This window comes from Panthera leo, chromosome D3 (assembly GCF_018350215.1).
Source record: "Panthera leo isolate Ple1 chromosome D3, P.leo_Ple1_pat1.1, whole genome shotgun sequence".
In the NCBI taxonomy this organism is placed as follows: domain Eukaryota; kingdom Metazoa; phylum Chordata; class Mammalia; order Carnivora; family Felidae; genus Panthera; species Panthera leo.
Genome location: NC_056690.1, coordinates 22777886 through 22798607, shown reverse-complemented (window position 1 = coordinate 22798607; position 20722 = coordinate 22777886). Strand labels below are relative to the sequence as shown.

Genomic DNA, 20722 nt, shown 5'->3' with positions numbered 1-20722 from the left:
AGGGTTTTTATTAAGAAAGGGTGCTGGATTTTGTCAAAGGCCTTTTCTGCATCAATTGACAGGATCATATATGGTTTTTATCTTTTCTTTTATTAATGTGATGTATCAACGTTGATTGATTTGCGAATGTTGAACCAGCCCTGCATCCCAGGAATGAATCCCACTTGATCATGGCGAATAATTCTTTTTATATGCTGTTGAATTCGATTTGCTAGTATCTTAATGAGAATTTTTGCATCCATATTCATCAGGGATATTGGCCTGTAGTTCTCTTTTTTTACTGGGTCTCTGTCTGGTTTAGGAATCAAAGTAATACTGGCTTCATAGAATGAGTTTGGAAGTTTTCCTTCCCTTTCTATTTCTTGGAATAGCTTGAGAAGGATAGGTATTATCTCTGCTTTAAACGTCTGGTAGAACTCCCCTGGGAAGCCATCTGGTCCTGGACTCTTATTTGTTGGGAGATTTTTGATAACCGATTCAATTTCTTCGCTGGTTATGGGTCTGTTCAAGCTTTCTATTTCCTCCTGATTGAGTTTTGGAAGCGTGTGGGTGTTTAGGAATTTGTCCATTTCTTCCAGGTTGTCCAATTTGTTGGCATATAATTTTTCATAGTATTCCCTGATAATTGTTTGTATCTCTGAGGGATTGGTTGTAATAATTCCATTTTCATTCATGATTTTATCTATTTGGGTCATCTCCCTTTTCTTTTTGAGAAGCCTGGCTAGAGGTTTGTCAATTTTGTTAATTTTTTCAAAGAACCAACTCTTGGTTTCGTTGAACTGCTCTACCGTTTTTTTAGATTCTATATTGTTTATTTCTGCTCTGATCTTTATTATTTCTCTTCTTCTGCTGGGTTTAGGCTGCCTTTGCTGTTCTGCTTCTATTTCCTTTAGGTGTGCTGTTAGATTTTGTATTTGGGATTTTTCTTGTTTCTTGAGATAGGCCTGGATTGCGATGTATTTTCCTCTCAGGACTGCCTTCGCTGCATCCCAAAGCGTTTGGATTGTTGTATTTTCATTTTCGTTTGTTTCCATATATTTTTTAATTTCTTCTCTAATTGCCTGGTTGACCCACTCATTCTTTAGTAGGGTGTTCTTTAACCTCCATGCTTTTGGAGGTTTTCCAGACTTTTTCCTGTGGTTGATTTCAAGTTTCATAGCATTGTGGTCTGAAAGTGTGCATGGTATGATCTCAATTCTTTTATACTTATGAAGGGCTGTTTTGTGACCCAGTATGTGATCTGTCTTGGAGAATGTTCCATGTGCAGTGGAGAAGAAAGTATATTCTGTTGCTTTGGGATGCAGAGTTCTAAATATATCTGTCAAGTCCATCTGATCCAATGTATCATTCAGGGCCCTTGTTTCTTTATTGACCGTGTGTGAAGATGATCTATCCATTTCTGTAAGTGGAGTGTTAAAGTCCCCTGCAATTACCACATTCTTATCAATAAGGTTGCTTATGTTTATGAGTAATTGTTTTATATATTTGGGGGCTCCGGTATTCGGCGCATAGACATTTATAATTGTTAGCTCTTCCTGGTGGATAGACCCTGTAATTATTATATAATGCCCTTCTTCATCTCTTGTTACAGCCTTTAATTTAAAGTCTAGTTTGTCTGATATAAGTATGGCTACTCCAGCTTTCTTTTGGCTTCCAGTAGCATGATAAATAGTTCTCCATCCCCTCACTCTCAATCTAAAGGTGTCCTCAGATCTAAAATGAGTCTCTTGTAGACAGCAAATAGATGGGTCTTGTTTTTTTATCCATTCTGATACCCTATGTCTTTTGGTTGGCGCATTTAATCCATTTACATTCAGTGTTATTATAGAAAGATACGGGTTTAGAGTCATTGTGATGTCTGTATGATTTATGCTTGTAGTGATGTCTCTGGTACTTTGTCTCACAGGATCCCCCTTAGGATTTCTTGTAGGGCTGGTTTAGTGGTGACAAATTCCTTCAGTTTTTGTTTGTTTGGGAAGACCTTTATCTCTCCTTCTATTCTAAATGACAGACTTGCTGGATAAAGGATTCTCGGCTGCATATTTTTCCTGTTCAGCACATTAAAGATCTCGTGCCAATCCTTTCCGGCCTGCCAAGTTTCAAAAGAGAGATCAGTCACGAGTCTTATAGGTCTCCCTTTATATGTGAGGGCATGTTTACCCCTTGCTGCTTTCAGAATTTTCTCTTTATCCTTGTATTTTGCCAGTTTCACTATGATATGTCGTGCAGAAGATCGATTCAAGTTACGTCTGAAGGGAGTTCTCTGTGCCTCTTGGATTTCAATGCCTTTTTCCTTCTCCAGTTCAGGGAAGTTCTCAGCTATTATTTCTTCAAGTACCCCTTCAGCACCTTTCCCTCTCTCTTCCTCCTCTGGGATACCAATTATGCGTATATTATTTCTTTTTAGTGTATCACTTAGTTCTCTAATTTTCCCCTCATACTCCTGGATTTTTTTATCTCTCTTTTTCTCAGCTTCCTCTTTTTCCATAACTTTATCTTCTAGTTCACCTATTCTCTCCTCTGCCTCTTTAATCCGAGCCGTCATCATTTCCATTTTGTTTTGCATTTCGTTTAAAGCGTTTTTCAGCTCCTCCTGACTGTTCCTTAGTCCCTTGATCTCTGTAGCAAGAGATTCTCTGCTGTCCTCTATACTGTTTTCAAGCCCAGCGATTAATTTTATGACTATTATTCTAAATTCACTTTCTGTTATATTATTTAAATCCTTTTTGATCAGTTCATTGGCTGTTGTTATTTCCTAGAGATTCTTCTGAGGGGAATTCTTCCGTTTGGTCATTTTGGATAGTCCCTGGAGTGGTGCGGGCCTGCAGGGCACTTCCCCTGTGCTGTGGTGTATAACTGGAGTTGGTGGGCGGAGCCGCAGTCAGCCCTGATGTCTGCCCCCAGCCCACTGCTGGGGCCACAGTCAGACTGGTGTGTGCCTTCTCTTCCCCTCTCCTAGGGGTGGGATTCACTGTGGGGTGGCGTGGCCCGTCTGGGCTACTTGCACACTGCCAGGCTTGTGGTGCTGGGGATCTTGCGTATTAGCTGGGGTGGGTAGGCAAGGTGCACGGGGGCAGGAGGGGCAGGCTTAGCTCGCTTCTCCTTAGGTGATCCACTTCAGGAGGGGCCCTGTGGCAGCGGTAGGGAGTCAGACCTGCTGCCGGAGGGGTGGCTCCGCAGAAGCACAGCATTGGGTATTTGCTCGGAGCAAGCAAGTTCCCTGGCAGGAACCGGTTCCCTTTGGGATTTTGGCTGGGGGATGGGCGAGGGAGATGGCGCTGGCGAGCGCCTTTGTTCCCCTCCAAATAGCTCTGTCGTCTCAGGGCTCAGCAACTCTCCCTCCCTTTGTCCTCCAGCCTTCCCGCTTTCCGAGCAGAGCTGTTAACTTATGACCTCCCAGATGCTAAGTGGCGCTTGCTGTCGGAACACACTCTGTCCGTCCCCTCCGCTTTTGCAAGCCAGACTCGGGGGCTCTGCTTGGCCGGCAGGCTGCCCCTCCACCCCAGCTCCCTCCTGCCAGTCCGTGCAGCGCGCACTGCCTCTCCGCCCTTCCTACCCTCTTCCGTGGGCCTCTCGTCTGCACTTGGCTCTGAAGAATCCGTCCTGCTAGTCTTCTGGCGGTTTTCTGGGTTATTTAGGCAGGTGTAGGTGGAATATAAGTGATCAGCAGGACGCACTACGCCGCCATCTTCCTCTCTGGGCCCAGATTCCACAGTTCCTGTTTCTAGTCACATTTTGCTTTTAGAGACTTTGTTTAAAAAAAAAATCCTTGGGGCGCCTGGGTGGCTCAGTTGGTTAAGCATCTGACTTCAGCTCAGGTCATGATCTCACAGTTGGTGGGTTCGAGCCCCGCATTAGGCTCTGTGCTGACAGCTCAAAACCTGGAGCCTGCTTCGGATTCTGTGTCTCCCTCTCTCTCTCTCTACCTTTCCCCTGCTCGCACTCTGTCTCTCAAAAATAAATAAACATTAAAAAAAAAAAAAACCCTTGTAGAGGGGCACCTGGGTGGCTTAAGTCGGTTAAGCATTTGATTCTTGACTTTGGCTCAGGTCATGATCTCACATTTCTTGAGTTCGAATCCTGTGGCAGGCTGTGTGCTAACAGCATGGAGCCTGCTTCAGATTCTCTGTCTCCCTCTCTCTCTGCCTCTCCCCTGTTCTCCCTCTCTTTCAAAAATAAACAAACATTAAAAAACAAGAAAGAAACCTCAGTGTTAAAAAATTCCTTATAAGGATGAAATCCTATTGAATATGAACTCTAGCCTGGCTGAATATTTATTTATTCAGCATTTTTTTAAAAGTAGGCTCCAGGCCCAACATGGGCTTGAACTCACAACCCTGAGATCAAGAGTTGGATGTCTTACCAACTGAGCCAGCCAGGTGCCCCAATTCAGCAAATATTAATTGGGTTCCCTTTATGTGCCTAACACTGTTCAAAGTATAAAAACACAGGAGTTAATGGGATAAATAAGGTCTCTGTTCTCTGGAAGTTTGCATTCTTATGCAGGAGGAAAAACAATAAACAAACGAAAACTAGCAAAAGAGTTTCAAATAGTCATAATGCTATGAAGAAAATAAAAGAAAAGTAGTGTGCTGGAGAGTGCCAAGGCGGGGAATGGAAGAGGAAGGATTGGAGGGCAGTCTATGGAAAGCCTTCAGAGCTAAGCATGAAGGGCCAGAGGAGTCAGCCTATGCAGGTCTGTGAGAGGCAATGGCACATAACTGGCAGAATAGCACAGGAGTTAACACTGTAGGTGTTGAAGTCAAATCCTTACTAGATTCATGTATAGTGAGGATAATAATAACTACCTCAGAGCATTGATTGCATAAGAATGAATAACTGTAGAGCATTTAGGGCAGTGCCCAAATATTATTATCATCAACTGGAGACAGCATGTTCCAGACTATAGGTGTGCAAAGGCCCTAAGCCAGGAAGGCATCTTGTGTGTTCATGGACAGAAAGGGTGCCCTGAGCCTGGAACTTGGCAGGTGGGAGGGAAAGAAGCCGAAGATAAGGTCAGAAAGGTAGAGAGGGGACAGATGTGTAAGGTCTTGTGGGCTAAGGTAGTTTGGGATTTTATTCTAAGGGCAATAGGAAACTGTTGGGGGGTGTTTTAAGCAAAGGAGTGACATGGTCTCATTTGTGTTTTCAAAAGCTCTCTGGCTATAGAATAGAGAATGAATTACTGGTCGAATAGTTTACAAGTAAGCAGATCAGATGAAAAGAGAAGTGGTAAAAAGAAAGAGAGAAAGAGAAAGAAAGAAAGAAAGGAAAGAAAGAAAGAAAAGGGAAGAAAAGGTAAGAGAAGAGAAGAGATAGTGGTGGGTTGGACAGGGAGATAATAATGGGTGGACTTGGGATATGCTTTGGAGAAAGGCCTGACAGGTCTTGCCAGTGTATCGGAATGTGGAGGGAGGAGAAAGGTTATACATTGTTGTTGCTTTGGTATCTGTGAATAGATTCAGTATGATTAACAGAAACCATCACTGAGTGGTTTAAAGGCCCATCTTTATTAGGCAACACATTAATCTGAAAAGCAGGAAAATATTTTATGAAATGTTAAGAAGAGACTAATGCCTGCTGTAAATATATCTTTTGTCATAAATCAGTCAGATGGAAGTTATAAGAGGTTAGCATTCTGTGTAAAAAATTACAAACATAACTCTTTTATTAATTGCTTCAGGGGCCAAATAATAAAGTGTTAATAAAATCATCAGCTGCTAAAGGATCTCCTCTTGTTATAATTAAAAAAATAGAAGAACTCAGAGTATCAGAAAGCTAGAGTCTTTGTGAAACATGGGCAGGCAGGAAGAATAGGCATTGTTTGCTTGACAGGGCAATTACACCCAGCATTAGCCAAGAGAGGATGTTGCGTATCTAGCCTGTCTGGAGGAAACGTGTTGCTGTAGGCACCTCTAGTGTCACACACCTCTCCTACTGTACTCATAAAACAGTCTTCTAAATTTTCTTTGATTTCCCAAGTAGACTGTCTTGCTAGAAAAATTTTTTTCTTTTAAATTAAGTCCACTGTGAATTAGTTGTTTTAGAGTTTAAGCAGCATGAGCCAATTTCCCCAGGACCTGATCACCTATGATTAAATTGTTTGCTAAGGTTGAAGAACAGCAGAGTTGGAAGACTAAGTCTTAGAGTAGAGAAAAGTAACAGAAACATTGAGATGTTTTCTGATCAATCTAACATCCTCATTCCCACAGTGTCAAGGAACAAATACTTAAACAGATGAATGAAGGGCATTTTTTGTGTTCTAACTTAAACTTATATCCTTTACCTGTCTTTAGGACCTTCTCTAGATATGTGGACAAACTTTACAATGTATCCGGACCAAACGTTTGCTTCAACTACTAGACAATCGTTTTATTTTACATGGAGTATGTTTCTCATGAGGATGTGTCCCTTTTTATTTCTAGATTTGTTAACAGCGAGGGGAACAAATAGCATTGGTATCTAGTTTTTAGTGCAGAATCAAAAAGCAAGATCTGAAGTCATAGATCCTGGTTCCTTTTTTTTTTAATATTTAAAAAATTTTTTTAAGTTTATTTATTTATTTTGAGAGAGACAGAGACAGTGTGAGTAGGGGAGGGGCAGAGAGAGAGAGAGCGAGGGAGAGAGAATCCCAAGCAGGCCCCACACTGTCAGCACAGAGCCCAATGCAGGGCCTGAACTCACGAAACCATGAGATCATGACTCAAGCCGAAACTGAGAGTTGGACACTTAACCAACTGAGCCACCTGGGCACCTGGATCCTGGTTCCTTTTTGAATTTTTCTAGTTTTCCTGTTGCCATTCTAGTCTTCCTGGAATTACTGTAGTAGCCTCTTAATTTCTCTCATGGTTTCTCTTCTTCCCTCTGCACTATTAAAATAACCAGAGTGATCTTTAAAAAAATGTGAATCACTACCATGCTTAAAACACTTTAGTATACTTCTGGTTTACTTAGAATAAAATCCAAACCCCTTATCATGGCCAATAAGGTTCCACAATCCTCATCTCCTACACTCTCTCACTTGCTTATTCATCTCCAGCCACTTGGCTTCCTCTTTGACCCTGAAAGAGGCTTACTTCCCTACTTTAGAACTTTTCATTGCTATTGCCTCTGCCTAGGATACCCCACCCTCCCCCAGATCTGCACATGACCTCCTTTTGTCACTGAGGCTCAATTCAATCATCATCCCTTCAGGGAGGCCATCTTTGGCCCTTCTAAACCAAATTAGCACCTCTCCCTTCAATTCTCTGTAACAGCTTTTTCTTCATATTCTGCACAGCATTTATTACTATCTGAAATTATTTTATTTGTTTATTTACTTATTGACTGTCTTTCTCACTAGGCTTTGTATTCCAGGAAAACAGGGACCTTTTTTGTCATGTTCACCACTTTAACTCCAGTGCCTAACACAAAGTAGACATTCCATAAATATCTGTTACATGAATGAATGCATTCTCAACTGGTCTCTCTGTCATTTACCTGTGCTGGGTCAGATACTTGAATCTGTGTCTTAGTTTCTCCATCTTTGAAACACTAACAATAGAATTTGCCATCTTGGGGCACCCAAGTGGCTCAGTCGGTTAAGTGGCTGGCTCTTGATTATGGCTCAGGTCATGATCTCCCTGTTGGTGAGTTCAAGCCTTGCATTGGGCTTTACACTGACAGTGCGGAGCCTGCTTGGGATTCTCTCTCTCTCTGTCCCTCCCTTGCTCTCTCTCTCTCAAAATAATAAATCAACTTAACAAAATGAATTTGCCATCTAACTCATTTTTAGCATGGAGGAGAAAAATTAAGCTATATTTATATCTGGAAATATTACTCCTGAATGATATAATGCTGTGACACAAACAGGTATATGGTATTATAGTAGGTATACAATAAAAATATTCCCCACCTATCATCAGGTAAGGTTCTGGATTTCCTTTTTTTAAGTAATTTCTTTCTCTGTTTCATTTGATGTTTCTAGAAAGTGACTGAAATATACCAGTTCAAATTCAAATACACAAAAGAAGGAGCCACTATGGATTTTGACAGGTAGAATCTAATTAATTGTTTAATAAACATGAGAAATAGGATTGAGGTAAACATAAGCTTCTTGAAGCCATAGATAGGCCTTATATTTCCTTTGTAACTTCCCCACCGATCCTACAAAAACCCTCTATTATAGAAAGAGACTGTAATAATCGTTTAAATTTCTGAAATCTGTGGATGAAATTGATAAGAGTAGAGTCTTCCTTTGCTTCTTTTCCTCTTCTCATAGGTGATGTTAGTGGGGTCTAAAGACAGTCAAGCTTGGTGGTTAACTAAAGACAGTCAAGCTTGGTGGTTAATAGTTCCAATTCCTAATGCAGAGAGACCTAGCTTGGGACACTCTATTATTGGTCTAACTTTGGACAGATTACTCAACCTCCCTAGATGTTAATATTCTCATCTGTACAGTGGAATGAATAATATTTACATCATATGGTTGCTGTGACTATTAAATTACGATGCATAGACAAAACTTTGCCCATGCCTGGCACATTTTAAAAAGCTGTAAATGGTACCTGATGGTAGTGGCAGTGATGGTGGTGGTCCTCGGAGGCAATGGTGGTTGGTGGGTGGCACAGCAGTCGAAATATTAATGAGGCTGTCTACATGGTGTTGATTGAAGAACTCTGTAAGATTCTATCTAGCCACTAATCTAAACTTTCTCAATCGCTGTGCCAAGGTATTGATCTTCTCTGCCCTCAAGATAGCTAGCCTGGGCCTGGAGTAGATGAAATCCCTGAACTATTTGCCTATAGACACAAATATTCTCATCTGCTTGTCCCAGTATATCATACAAATGTAATTTTCTGTGTGTGTCCCTGTATGGAAAAAAGATTGGAAAGCACTGCATTTTCCTATCAAGTCTAAAGTGCCAAATTAAAAAAAAATTTTTTTTAACGTTTATTTATCTTTGAGACAGAGAGAGACAGAGCATGAACAGGGGAGGGGCAGAGGGAGAGGGAGACACAGAATCCGAAACAGGCTCCAGGCTCTGAGCTGTCAGCCCAGAGCCCGACGCGGGGCTCGAACTCACAGACCGCGAGATCATGACCTGAGCCGAAGTCAGCCGCCCAACCGACCAAACCACCCAGGCGCCCCTAAAGTGCCAAATTTTAGATACACTAATGGGTTAAAGAGCAAAGACGTGGGTATTTGTTTCAGAGGGTCCCCAGTATAGATGGAGATATTTTATTGAAAAGCAACATTTATTCCTATCCCAGTAGCTTTTGGATTCAGAAAGATCTAATTTTGCTGATGAGATAGAATAGAAGTGGAGAGGATGGATGATAGTGAAAAGCCCTGGGTGGTAGAGGGCTCCAAGTCAGGGGAATGAGTGCCCATGAAAGGAATGACTCTGAAGAGAAACGTGGCCTAATTCTCAATTTTTTGTGCTATTAGCTCTGTCTTATCATTTACTGCAAGTTTGAGAATTTCTCTCTGAGATTCACTTCCTTAATTATTCCCTTATTTGTAAAACACAGCACTAGGATGTGAAGAGGAAGTAAGTTCTAGGAATGAGAATTAAAATATTAATCATCATAAACTAATATATATATATATATGTATATACATATATATATAGCATTTGAAAGATTATACACTTTTCATACATATTCTCCCACATTAAACAGTTGCCTTTTACTCTCTAAAATTCAAATGTACTACTGGCAACCAGATTAATCTCTTTTATGAAGGCATATATGCCAAGAGGTGAGCAGTAACACAAATGGCCAAATCTTTCAGCTACTAAGGAGGAGAGAAGGTAATGCATATTACTAGTTTCCTAGAAACTAAAGGTAAACATTTATTTAAATGATTGATCATACAAAATTACCTTATCACCTCTTCCATGGTAAAAATAGCTTCCCTTTTAAAAGAGTGCAAGAGAGTCTTGAGTATGATTTTACATGATATGATTTTATGAATATGATATATACTGAAAGATCCCATAAGCTACATGCTACATGCCCCTTCACTCAGGCTACCTATTTCAAATTGGTTAAATCTTAGTAGACAATATATTCAAAATCAAAAGAGGACCAAATGTATTCACTTAATAATGTCTGTTTTATGAATTTACATTTCCTCCAGTACTCAATTAATTAAGATTATTTTTCACTATTGAATGCTTACTATGTGAAAGGCATTGTGCAAATATATTGCAGTGATAGTTCTTCCTAGAAACTACTCAAATATGAGACCTATTTGAAAAGAGAATTTTGGAGAGAAATTAAAAATATTTAGGGTTAGAAGGTAATTTGGTTCAACTTATTCATTCATTCATCCCACAAATATTTATTGAGTATTTACTGTAGCTGGCACAAGACAGTACTGTGGGCATGAGAAGATATAGCCATGCATAATCTAAAGGGGAGCATACAAACAGTTATAAACAGGAGTAATGTATGGGAATTATCAAGAAAAAACTTCCTTAAAGAGGTGACACATGAGCTAGCTATCAAAGGATGAATTTAGGAGAGTCAGAAAAAGAAGTGGGAAAAGTACAATATGAGCAAAGTGAGCAGCATGTGCAAAGGCATGTAGGTGAAAAGAAACTGAGTAGTAAATGCGGATGAGGTTGGAGGTGAGGGTGTGGCTGGTCATGAAAGGCATTGCACACATACCATTCTTGAATTTGATTGAAAGGTGATAGGTGTAATAGAAGAATTTTAAGCAAGAGTGATATGAGCAGATTTTCCTATAGGTGTGTTGTTGCAGCAGTGATATAGAGAATGTTATTGCAGTGTGGACAAGAAGAAAAGCTAGAAGAATAGATCGCCATTGTTGCAATCCATGTAGGGGAGGGGATGTCTCTGACAGATAACCAGACAGTAGAAAGGCCCAGAGCTGATGACTGATTTTCTATTTGGAGATGTGTAGAGATGTGTAAAAGCTTATCTCACAAGTGAGCTAACAGACCTAGAGTGTCTAAATGACTTGACCCAGGTCATTCAGCTAGTTAGCAGCAGACCCAATCAAGTCTTCTAATTCTTTTTTTTTTTTAAATATAATTTATTGTCAAATTGGCTAACATACAGTGTGTACAGTGTGCTCTTGGTTTTGGGAGTAGATTCTTGTGATTCATTGCTTACATACAACACCCAGTGCTCATCCCAGCAAGTGCCCTCCTCAATGCCTATCACCCAGAGGTTTGTTCTCTGTATTTGAGAGTCACTTATGGTTTGCCTCCCTCCCTCTCTGTTTGTTAACTATTTTTTCCCCTTCCCTTCCCCCATGGTCTTCTGCTCAAATTCCACATATGAGTGAAAACTTATATCTGTCTTTCTCTGTCAAGTCTCCTAATTCTAAGTCCACTGTTCTCACTGTTATGTGGTTATTTGTAACTCAAATTTTTAAGAAATCAGGTCATATTTAAAATGCCTTAGGAACTTGCTACCTAAGAAATCCATTGTATATACATTGCAAAAAGTACAATCACTGCTCTAATTTACATTCCACAGATATTCTCAAGTGTCCTGATGTTTACTTTGTATTTACTTGATTATATGGTAAAGAGTTTTGTTCTTTTTGAAATAGATTTTCAATATTGTATATGACTGAAAAGTATGCTGTTTTTCTATTTGGCTATAGTAGTAGTACAAGCTTCGAAAGTGGGACAAACAGTGAAGATGTTAAGAAAGCCAGTGTTCTACTGATCCGCAAATTGTACATACTGATGCAGAACCTTGGACCCCTTCCTAATGATGTTATACTTACTATGAAACTCCACTACTATAATGCAGGTAGGTGGAGACCACTAGTCAAATTCCTTCTATTTATTTATGTATTTATTTATGAATTTGTTTATCTATCTATTTATAGAAAGCATGAGCTGGGGAGGGGCAGAGAGAGAGAATCCCACGCAGGTTCCCACGCTGTCAGCGCAGAGCCTGATGCAGGGCTTGAGCCTACAAAAATGATGAGATCATGGGGCGCCTGGGTGGCGCAGTCGGTTAAGCGTCCGACTTCAGCCAGGTCACGATCTCGCGGTCCGTGAGTTCGAGCCCCGCGTCAGGCTCTGGGCTGATGGCTCGGAGCCTGGAGCCTGTTTCCGATTCTGTGTCTCCCTCTCTCTCTGACCCTCCCCCGTTCATGCTCTGTCTCTCTCTGTCCCAAAAATAAATAAAAAACGTTGAAAAAAAAAAAATTAAAAAAAAAAAAAAATGATGAGATCATGACCTGAGCCAAAGTCAGACGCTTACTGGGACTGAGTCACCCAGGCGCCCCTAGTCAAATTCCTTCTTAAGCGTTGAAGTAATATTTTATATAGAGAGATTTTTTTTTCTTTTTCTTTTTTTTTTTATTTATTTTTTAATATTTGAAATTTACTGTCAAATTGGTTTCCATACAACACCCAGTGCTCATCCCAAAAGGTGCCCTCCTCAATACCCATCACCCACCCTGCCCTCCCTCCCACCCCCCATCAACCCTCAGTTTGTTCTCAGTTTTTAACAGTTATAGAGAGATTTTGTAAGCATCTGAGAGATCTGTTGGTATACATGAAAGATTAATCTAACTTCTTGATTAAATTTAAACACAGTTTTCTTGGTTTTCTGCCCTTTTCATTTTGCAGTGACTCCTCATGATTACCAACCCCCTGGTTTTAAAGAAGGGGTAAATTCACACTTCCTGCTGTTTGAGGGGGAGCCTGTAAACCTGCAAGTGGGATTGGTCTCCACTGGCTTTCATAGTATGAAAGTAAAAGTCACAACTGAGGCCACCAGAGTGTCTGATTTGGAGAACAATCTCTTTCAGGAGAACAGCACAACTGAGATTGCCCATCAGGGTCTAGACTTTGATGAGGAAGAAGAAGAATGCAGCAATCATGTAAGACAAAGCTTTAGTGAGACTCTGTTGCTTCAGTTAAACATAGCTAACATTTTCCAGTTCCTACACAGGTTATATCACAGTAACAGTCCAATGGAGTATGCCAGGTATAAAACCTAAAACAAAACTAGCTTCTGACCTCAGGGAGTCTTTATTGTAAAAATGTACTGTCTTCAAGAAGGGAATATACTTTGTTAGATGAAATTGTCCATTATGAGGAGAAGAAAAAGACTTTCCAATATATGAATTTTATAAAAGGTACCCATGAATTTCTTTCTTCCATTTATAGGTAACATTTTTAGGATTTAAAAAATATTCTAGGTATTTATTCATACTCACTGGAAGTATAAATAAGTTCTTGATTACTGGGATAATTGAGTGGTCAGAGGTGGTGGAAAAGAAGTTACAGATAATCTCAAGTCAGAGTGAATACAAAATGATAGTCAACTGTTGGTTATGTGGACAGAGACAAGCTTTGGGCTAGGTCCCTGGGAAAAGTCAGGGAGCTTGTTTGGAGCCACTGGAGCCAAATAGATAGGACTCAGCCCTTTACCTTCCTACTTTCTCCAGTAGAGACTAGAGTTGAGTACTTGCGAGGGCCCCACTGTGTCCTAGGTAAATCCACACCCTGTCATCTAGATAACAAAGTTTAATATGTGTCAACATTGTATTAAAAGGATTCTGAGCTAGACATAAAGGGTTTTTAGAATACTTAGTGGGAAGTGATGCTATAAAATCTTTTCAGGAACTATTTTCAGATTAGGATGCTAATTTGTTTGCCTGAGATAGTTTGAGTCTTCCTTAAAGGGATAACTATAGTAAAATAACTTTTGAATGTTCTTTCTGATTCTTTAAATCTGGTGTATTTCATATATTGAAAGAGGTCTTATTTCAATTAATATAAATAATATAACCAAACAAGATTTTTTTTCCATCTTTAGTATTTTCACAATGTCATACATGCTAATGGCTTTAGAGTCTGATGCAACTTTCTTCTGAATCTGTTCAAGGAAGATATAGCTAACATAGGCTAGTTTTAAAAAAATAAAGGTTTTTTTTAATGTTTATTTACTTCGAGAGAGAGAGAGAGCAAGTGAGCGGGGGAGGAGCAGAGAGAGAGAGAGGGAGAGAGAAAGAATCCCAAGCAAGCTCTGTGCTGTTAGAGCAGAGCCTGATGTGGGGCTCGATCTCACAAACTGTGAGATCATGACCTGAGCCAAAATCAAGAGTTGATCACCTAACTGACTGAGCCACCCAGGTGCCCCCAAAAAACCAAGGTTAAGAAAATAATGAACACGATTCAACTGGATTTTTATCTTTCAAAATTAAGAATTTCTTTCTCTTTTACCCATGGAAATGAAACCAGACAACTTGAGAATGAATAATTCAATTGATAGATTAAATAATACATGTGATAACATTTGTCAAGCGTATGTTTAGTAGGAACTATTTATACAAAGATCAGAATTTTGTGGTAAACTCAGTCAATTCAAGTTCCTTCCTCAGCCAGCCAATTATATGAAAGGATTTAAGTAAGTCTAGAGAAGAGCTTACTGACAGTTTGTCACTCAGAATTCTGTTTGCTTTTATTTTATTTTATTTTATTTTATTTTATTTTATTTTATTTTACTTTTACTCTTAAAAAATTTTCTTAGGGGTGCCTGGGTGGTTCCATCAGTTTTGTTTGTGGGTTGTGGGTTTGTGGGTTTGAGCCCCGTGTTGGGCTCTGTGCTGATGGCTCAGAGCCTGGAGCCTGCTTCGGATTCTGTGTCTCCCAGTCTCTCGGCCCCTCCCCTGCTCATGCTCTGTCTCTCTCTGTCTCTCAATAATAAATGTTAAAAAAAAATTTTTTAATAAAAAAATAAATTTTTAATGTTTTTTTGTTTTTGTTTTTGTTTTTTTGTTTTTTTGTTTTTTTGAGAGGGAGAGAGAGAGAGCAAGCAGGGGAGGGGCAGAGAGAGTGGGAGACAAAAATCTGATGCAGGCTCCAGGCTCCAAGCTGTCAGCACAGAGCCTGATGCAGGGCTCAAACCCATGAACCATGAGATTGTGACCTGAGCTGAAGTCGAACACTTAACCGACTGAGCCACCCAGGCACCCCTTATTTTTAATTTTTGAGAGAGAGAGTGCAGGACAGGGGCAGAGGGAAGACAGAATCTTAAGCAGGCTCCACGCCTAGTGTGGAGGGCTTGATCTCACAACCCTGAGAGATTATGACCTGAGCTGAAATTAAGAGTTGGATGCTTAACTGACTGAACCACACAGGTGGCCCCCCCTTTAACATTCTTAAATCCAAGTGTAACTTACATATGGAAAAACACATCATAATGATATTGCTCAGTAAGTATTCACAAACTGGACATCAGGACTGGGATGAGGGTGAAGCAAGCATGGTGAGAGTAAGCACGTTCTTAAATTTTGCTCCTTAGGTAACCTGTTTGTCTCACCTTTGTCCCAGCCTACTGAATAAACGTGTGAAATCAAAACCCAACGAAGAAACAAAATACTTTGAAGTCTTACTTTGTAGTCATTCAATAAGAATATCTCTATCCTGACTTCTATTAGCATAGATTAGTTTCTCTTGTTTTTAATTTTATAGATGTAGAATCAGAGTATGGGCCATTTGTTCTCTCAACATTATGTTGTGATATTTATCCATATTCTTGCATGTTCTCACTATTCATTCATCTAATGTTGATGGGCATTTAGATAATTTTCTGGTTTTGACTATTATGGATAGTACTGCTCTAAACATTCCGAACATGTTTCTCAATGAAATATGTACATATTTCCGGTGAGAATAGAACGGCTAGGAGCAGATTTGCTGCGTCAAGAATATGTGTGCATTTATTTTTATTTTATTTTATTTTTAAATGTTTATTTATTTTTAAGAGAGAGAGAGAAAGTGTGTGCACATGAGTGGGGGTGGGGCAGAGAGAGGGAGACAGAGGATCCAAATCAGGCTCTATGATGAGAGCAGAGCCGATGCTGGGCTCAAACTCACAAACGGTGAGATCATGACCTGAGCTGAAGTTGGACGCTTAACCAACTGAGCCACGCAGGTGCCCCTGCATTTAGTTTTAATAGATACTACAAAACAATTTCCAAGGTGATTGTGCTAATTTATATTCCCATCAGCAATGTATGAGAGTTGTGGTTGCTCCACATCCTCACCAACCCTTGGCATTTTCTGTCTTAATTTTAGCTGTTCTGATGGGTGTGTAGTGGGATGCCACTGTGGTTTTAGTTTATAGTTCCCTGATGACTAATGAAGGTGAGCATCTTTTCATATGTTTATTGACCACGTTGGATATCCTCTTTGGTGAAGTGTCTTTCCAAGTTGTCATTTTTATTTATTGGGCTCTATTGGATCGATCATCTTTCATTTTTACTGATTTGTAGTTCTGCATATATATTCCATGTGTAAGTCCTTTATCAGATACATGTATTGTCAGTATCTTTGACTTTATGAGTTGCCTTTTTAGTGTCTTAAGAATGTGCTGTGGCAAATAGTTTTTAAAAAAACTACTGTGTGCAGTTTTTTTAAAAAAAATTTTTGTCTATTCGGAAGTTTAGAGATGTTCTCTATGTTCTTCTCTAAAAAGGGGACATAATTACAGAAACAGAAGAGATTTTTCAATTATAAAAGCCCCCCATGAATAACTTTATACCAAAAAATATAAATATAAAATATAACGTAAATATAAATACCTTTCTCTCTCCCACCTTCAAATATTTGTATATTTTGGTATGACGTTATTTGTTCTCTGTTTCATTCATGTTGTCTGGTTTGGTTTTGTCTCCCTAACTTCAAATTGATCTTTCCATCAATATATAGACATATATATCCTACAAGTGCCTCAAATTCAACATCTCCAAATAGAATTTCAACTTCTGATCAAATATGCTCTTTCTTTCCTCAGGTTCCTTACCTTGGTGTTGTAACCATCATTTTATCAAACAGCCTGACCAGGAATGTGTTCAACTTCTGTGTTCTCACTTCTCACATCCCTTTGGTTACCATTTCCATCTATTTTGCCTTTGAAATATTTCTCAAGTTTGGCTCTATTGCCATTGTGCTGATTCAGGCTGTCATCCTTGCTTTCTTTGTGACTGACAGCTAAGTCTCCTTACTGAGTCTCCCTGATGTCGGCATTGCCTCTCTAATCTGTCTTTAGAGTACCAGAGAATGAGGGTAGTAAAACTATAATAATCATTTTCAAATATTTCAAGTTCATTTATTTTGTGTAACTTCAAAGGGCAGAAGGAGAGACAGGAAATGAAAATCACAGGGGTGAGAGGAGGTTGATTTTGAATCATTAGAAGGAAGAACTTTCTTTTTAAAATTTGAAAGCATTATTATAATGACATTAAGGTAATTTAAAAAGCAATGCAAATCTTCTAACTGCTACCATCTTATCAATAATGTTCTTTTTGTATGTTCCATCACCTCCAGTCTTTTTCCACAGATACCCATATTTGTATATGGTTTTAATCGTGGTTTATATATACAATTTGTTTTACTTTTATACTTAACTTTATAAATATGTCCCACCTTAATCTTCATATTTCTAATTTTAATGAACTTTTGTTTTATATAGGTACTTACTCTACCATTTCCCTACTTTTAAACATTTAAGTTAGTTCTTGATATTGCTATTATAAATAGTGTTATAATAAATACTTTTGTATGTATGACAGAATTTTCCTTGTTTTTTAAGGATATGGTATCAGGTGTGAAATTTACAGAGTCTGAAATTTCCACAGCTCTTTAATGAGTATTACCAAATCATTTTCTAGAAGCTTGCCAGCTTCTCTATCTCCTCAGGATAGATTTTCTAATAATGACAATTGTTTAATAAACCTGACTGTCTTGAGAAAGGTGAACTCTTGTCACCAGCTGTGTTCATACACACACACAGACACACACACACACACACACACACACACACACACACACACACTGTGTTCAAAATAGAGTATAGATGATGGTCTCCAGGGTGTTGCAAGAGAAAAATCATGATTTAGGGGAAAAGTTAAACTTATTTGACCTCTGAGATCCCTGTCATGCTAAGATTCTCTGGGATGTTTTTTGAATTCCTATCAAGAGCAATACCTTGCTGAGCATTGTAAAGAAGACAAAAGCATACAAAATATATTTTCTACATTTGGTAACTCTGGCTGAAGAGAAAATACCTACATAATATAATGGCAAATAATAATGGAGAGTATATGAATGATAGAAATAATTTTAACTAACAATAGAGCATTGTTCTCGGGGCTTTACATGTATTGTCACTTTTAATCTTCCCAGTTATTTTATGAAGTAGAGTCTATTATTACCCTGCAATGAGGAAACAGACTTAGAGAAGTTAGCACAAGACTGCATACACAGTGAATAAGTAGCAGGGCCACAATTCAGATCAAGGCAATTTGACTCCAAAGCCTGTGCTGTTATGATACAGAAATAAAGATAAATTGGCACTGTGTGGGAAGGTTTCATTGAATTGGTGATTTTATGGATGAATTATATTTTAACTGGCAGATTTTAAGGCAGAGGACGTTCCAAACAAGTTGAAAAGTACGTAGAGAACTTCTGTCTCCATGACTTGTAATTCCAATACTGAACTTTCCATACCTTTCCCTGTATTCTATGTCTTTGCTACAATCTCTACTTTTGGTAACCTCTAACTCAAAGATTTTTTTTTTTTTTTTTTTTTTTTTACGTTTCTTTATTTTTGAGAGGCAGAGAGAGACAGAGCACGAATGGGAGAGGGGCAGAGATAGAGGGAGACGCAGAATCTGAAGCAGGCTCCAGGCTCCGAGTTGTCAGCTCAGAGCCAGATGAGGGGCTCGAACCCACGAACTGTGAGATCATGACCTGAGCCAAAGTCAGACGCTCAACTGACAGAGCCACCCAGGCACCCCTCTAACTCAAAGATTTTTAAGAACTTTCTTAAATCATAAAATTTTCTTTTAAAATAGAAAATCTACAAAATTTTGATCAAATAGCTTATACTGCTTTTTCACCAGTCATCTATAGTAAAGAGGCAATTTAACATATGATCTTGTTGTGAGACTACTATAAGATGGAAAAAAATTTCTTTCACACAATTTTCTTTTTCATCTTATTCCTTATCTCAGTCACAGAAAAAGAAATATGAAGAATTTTCATCAGTAGTTGAAATTATTCAATATTTGAATAGTACAAATATTCATTTTCTGGTATGATCGATCCTTAAGATCCAAGGAACAATGTAAAAGTGAGATTGTAATTTGGCAGTAAATTCAGAAATGATAAAAGCACACAGGTTTGAAATTTTAAAAAATTTTAAGTTATAAGAACTCTTTTTTTTTTAATTTTTAAATGTTTATTTATTTTTAAGATAGCATGCACACACACAACAAGCAGGGAAAGGGCAGAGAGAGGAAGACAGGATCCAAAGTGGCCTCCATGCTGACAGCAGAGAACCCAATGTGAGGCTCAAACCCATAGAGCCAGGAGATCATGACCTGAGCTGAAGTTGGACGCTTAACTGACCAAGCCACCCAGGTGCCTCAAGTTATTTTTTTAAATTTTTTTTTCAACGTTTATTTATTTTTGAGACAGAGAGAGACAGAGCATGAACGGGGGAGGGGCAGAGAGAGAGGGAGACACAGAATCGGAAGCAGGCTCCAGGCTCTGAGCCATCAGCCCAGAGCCCGATGCGGGGCTCGAACTCACAGACCGCGAGATCGTGACCTGAGCCGAAGTCGGCCGCTTAACCGACTGAGCCACCCAGGCGCCCCCAGGTGCCTCAAGTTATAAGAACTCTTAAAACCTAACTCCACTTGGAAAATAGAACACAGAGCCCAAGTAGGAGACCAAGGAATCCTAGAACAAAACAGGGTTACATAGAACTGTCTGGAAAACCCCATCCTAAATATGTCCTTATCATTTTATCTACCTCTGCAACACCTTCAGGATAGGTCTTCTTTCCTAATAGCAATGGTTTGGGGCTTAATATCTAGCTAGTAAGGGCACACAAACACAATGGCACTTCCTAGTATACTGGGAAGTTGGGCCTGTTTTCTCTGTTGTAGTTAATTGGACAGATAACAATAGATCTATATACTAGACAGAAAACCCTGGACAGGCTTCTTTAAAGAACTCGCTATCTTGTGACAATCAACACATGTTCTGGAATTGGATATGGAATCTTATTTAAATTTTATGCTGTTTAAATGCTGAGGGAAAAGTACTTCTTTCTAATAGAGTACTAAAATACCTTCTAATAATTAACTCAGGCTCCTTAAAGGATTCTAGTAATTACTGACATGTACAGACAGCTATAAAAAAAATGGAGGGCTGGGGTGCCTGGGTGGCTCAGTCTGTTAAGCCTCCAACTTTGGCTCAGGTCATGATCCCATGGTTTGTGAGTTCGAGCCCCGCGTTGGGCTCTGTGCTGACAGCTCGGAGCCTGGAAACTGCTTCATATTCTCTGTCTCCCTCTGCTCTCTCTGCCCCTCCCCTGCTTGTGCTCTCTCTCTCTCAAAAATAAATAAATATTTTTAAAAGTGGAGGGCTAATGTTGCCTACATCTACTTTAAAGACTGATGGTCCTAGTTTATTAAACCATTATAGCTGTTTTAGAATTCATATTTGTATCAATTTTTTAGATAGGGGCCCATATGCTATAATTTTCTAATTTTCCAAGCTCTTTATGAGTCTTTGTACCTCCATGTTAGAAAGAATTGTTAGATATTCTGTACACATTTTTCTCTAGGCCTTTCCTTTGTACCTAGTAATCTTGATCCAGCATGGTATATTTTTCTCATCTGTGACACATTAATTTAACTGATGGATAAATAATTCATACAAATG

At 39.1% G+C, this 20722-nt stretch overlaps 1 protein-coding gene across 6 annotated transcripts in view; it reads left to right on the top strand.

Moving 5' to 3' along the window:
• HORMAD2 (HORMA domain containing 2) overlaps positions 1-20722 on the top strand; it is a 93589-nt gene that overhangs the window by 28325 nt on the left and 44542 nt on the right. The window contains exons 8-12 of one of the 6 annotated variants that reach the window (XM_042909823.1): positions 7967-8034; positions 11623-11774; positions 12605-12645; positions 12787-12858; positions 16782-17469. In XM_042909823.1, coding sequence (XP_042765757.1) covers positions 7967-8034; positions 11623-11774; positions 12605-12645; positions 12787-12858; positions 16782-16982 — 534 coding nt within the window. In that variant the 3' untranslated portion in view covers positions 16983-17469. Of the gene's footprint in view, positions 1-7966; positions 8035-11622; positions 11775-12604; positions 12859-16781; positions 17470-20722 lie in introns of those variants that run through there. The other 5 variants (XM_042909821.1, XM_042909820.1, XM_042909819.1 and 2 more) reach the window with 5 other exon arrangements.